The 2,439-nt window shown below is 39.2% G+C and overlaps 1 protein-coding gene across 1 annotated transcript in view; it reads left to right on the plus strand.

The window, feature by feature from the left end:
* Positions 1-410: 410 nt before the first annotated feature.
* The window catches only part of LOC103463495 (interferon-induced protein 44-like), a gene marked incomplete at its 5' end in the record, with an annotated part of 6,310 nt that continues 4,281 nt past the window's right edge, over positions 411-2,439 (plus strand). The window contains one exon of the mRNA XM_008406874.2: positions 411-840. Coding sequence (XP_008405096.1) covers positions 411-840 — 430 coding nt within the window. The remainder of the gene's footprint in view (positions 841-2,439) is intronic.

Raw genomic sequence — 2,439 nt, forward strand, 5'->3', positions numbered from 1 at the left:
TGCCTGCTGCTAGCATGTGCTTGTTCTAAATGAAAATTAGCGCCTTTTTCTTTGATTTCCAATTTTGACTTCCAATGATTCACTTCCTGCTAAAGAGCCCCCTGGTGGTTGAAGGAAAATCCACAGAAAAGGCGCATCGGGCTATAACCCGCATGTTCAAAGTGTAGGAAAAAAGTAGCAGCTTATAGTCCGGAAAATACGGAGGGTGAAATTGGATAATTTCCATGGCACAGCTGATGATCACTCACGGTACACTAGTGTGCCGCGGCACAGTGGTTGAAAAACACTAACATTGAAACATATTTTATTAATTTTGTTTCTATGTAATTTGTGTGTTTATGTTGCAGATTCAAACTTGAGTTTACTCTAAAAGTTGAGATCAGCTCAGATGGCCACTCTGAACCCACTGCTCTCAGCTGGGACATGTCAAACTGAAGCTGCTCTACAAGGCCTCCGTCCACGGCTTTACTGGTGCTGCCTTCCACCAGAGATGTGACAACCAGGCGCCCACTGTGTCTGTGGGCTATAATGCCTCTGGTTATGTGTTTGGAGGCTACGCCGGCCAACCATTCAGTCAGACTGGACAGTGGGTGAATGATAACCAGGCTTTTGTTTTTAGTTTTACTGGTGGAAAACTCCAGAAATACCCCTGTACTAATGCTCCAAATGCACTCTTGATGCAAGGCAACTCTGGTCCTAATTTTGGAAATGTAATGATTCTTATCCACGGAAACCAACCAGTGACATACAGCGCTCCAGGGAATTATTACAACTTCAATGCTGCAGAAATGCATGGAAATGACCTGAAGCTGACTGAATGCGAAGTTTACCAGGTGGAGGGTGAGTCCTGAAATGTAATTATTAGTGAAATAATTACATTATGTAATTATTAGTGAAATAATTACATTTCACTGTCAAATATCTAAAAACAGAAGTTCCCTTATGCTGTGCATACAGCTCTGGGAAAAAAATGAAGAGCCCTCTGCACTGAGCCCCATTGAAAACCTCCTGGATATTCCACAAAACATTGATTTCTGAACTCTTCCTTAGTTTAAATATTAATGTTATTGTTTCTAAATGAATATAAACTTGCTTTCTCTGAATTATTTGAGGTCTGAAAGCTTTTCATCTTTTTTTTTTATTTTGACCATTTCTCATTTTCTACAAATAAATACTAAATTTTTCGGAGACATGTCAGTAGTTTATAGACTAAAAGAACAATGTTCATTTTACTCTAACATAAACGTATAAAAAGTAAAATCAGAGAAACTGATCATTTTAAGTGGTTTCCAGAGCTGTATATTCAGTCTATGTATAAGCAGAGGTTGTACAAACCATCCAAACCTTTTTCTTCTTGTTGTTTTTGTTGATCTAGTTTAGACGTCAGTGACGAATCCAAGTCAATAAATTAACCAAAAAGTATTTGGTTAATTTCAACTATGTTAAATATGCTCTTTAACCAAATTTAAAATTTAAATTTACGTAACATCTACACTCTCTTTTGGACAGCTAATGTTTACAAGGCAAAAACTGAAGAAATTTAAATTATGTTGCTCTTTTCTAGAATCTACTGACTTTGAGAAGCCATGGAGGACAGTTTTCTGGGAATCTGGGTAAGTGGCGACCTGTCCAGGGTGACCTTGCCTCTTGCCCAGAACATTAGCTGGAGAGGCACCAGCAACCTTCCCGACTCCACTAAGGGACAAGGGTGTAAGAAAATGGATGGATGTAAAAGTATTTACCCCTACAAATGAATTAACATTTATCTGTAAAAAAAAATCTGAAAAGTTATACATGCATATGTTAAACCCCTAGTAACTCTGACACCCATAATGAGTTTTCAGTGCAACTCAGCCTTCAGAAATCAGTGAATAAGTAAACGAAGGCCAGATCTGTTTGTCGTTTTAATCCTGTTGCTCTGTGAAAATATTCTACATTTGTTAAAGAAGATTAGAGGTTAAACAAACAATTTAAGTGTAAGTCTTTATCATTTTGCTTAAAATGATTATTCAACAGGTTTACTGTTGGCAGTTTCTCAGTAACTTTATGTTTCTCTGCAGGAAGAGGGCTGAGCTGATGGAGAGCATCAAAACCTACAAACCCATAGTCAGTTCTGTGTCCCAGATACGTGTTTTGCTCATCGGACAGGTCGGAGCCGGAAAGTCCAGCTTCTTCAGCTCCATCAACTCTGTGTTTAGAGGCCATGTCACCAGCCAGGCCATCGCTGGAAGCTCTTCCACCAGCCTCACCACTCAGGTCTGACTCTGCTTCTCAGCTACATAGTTTACTGTGTCTCAGGGAGAAAAAAATCTCTACAATAGTATATTTTTTAAAAATCTGTGTTTTCATGTTTTTCTAGTTTCGGACCTACTCTGTGAAAGCAGGACGAGAAGGCAAACCTCTGCCAATCATCCTGTGTGACACCATGGGCCTGGAGGA

The sequence above is a fragment of the Poecilia reticulata genome, linkage group LG4 (genome assembly GCF_000633615.1).
Source record: "Poecilia reticulata strain Guanapo linkage group LG4, Guppy_female_1.0+MT, whole genome shotgun sequence".
Classification (NCBI taxonomy): Eukaryota; Metazoa; Chordata; class Actinopteri; order Cyprinodontiformes; family Poeciliidae; genus Poecilia; species Poecilia reticulata.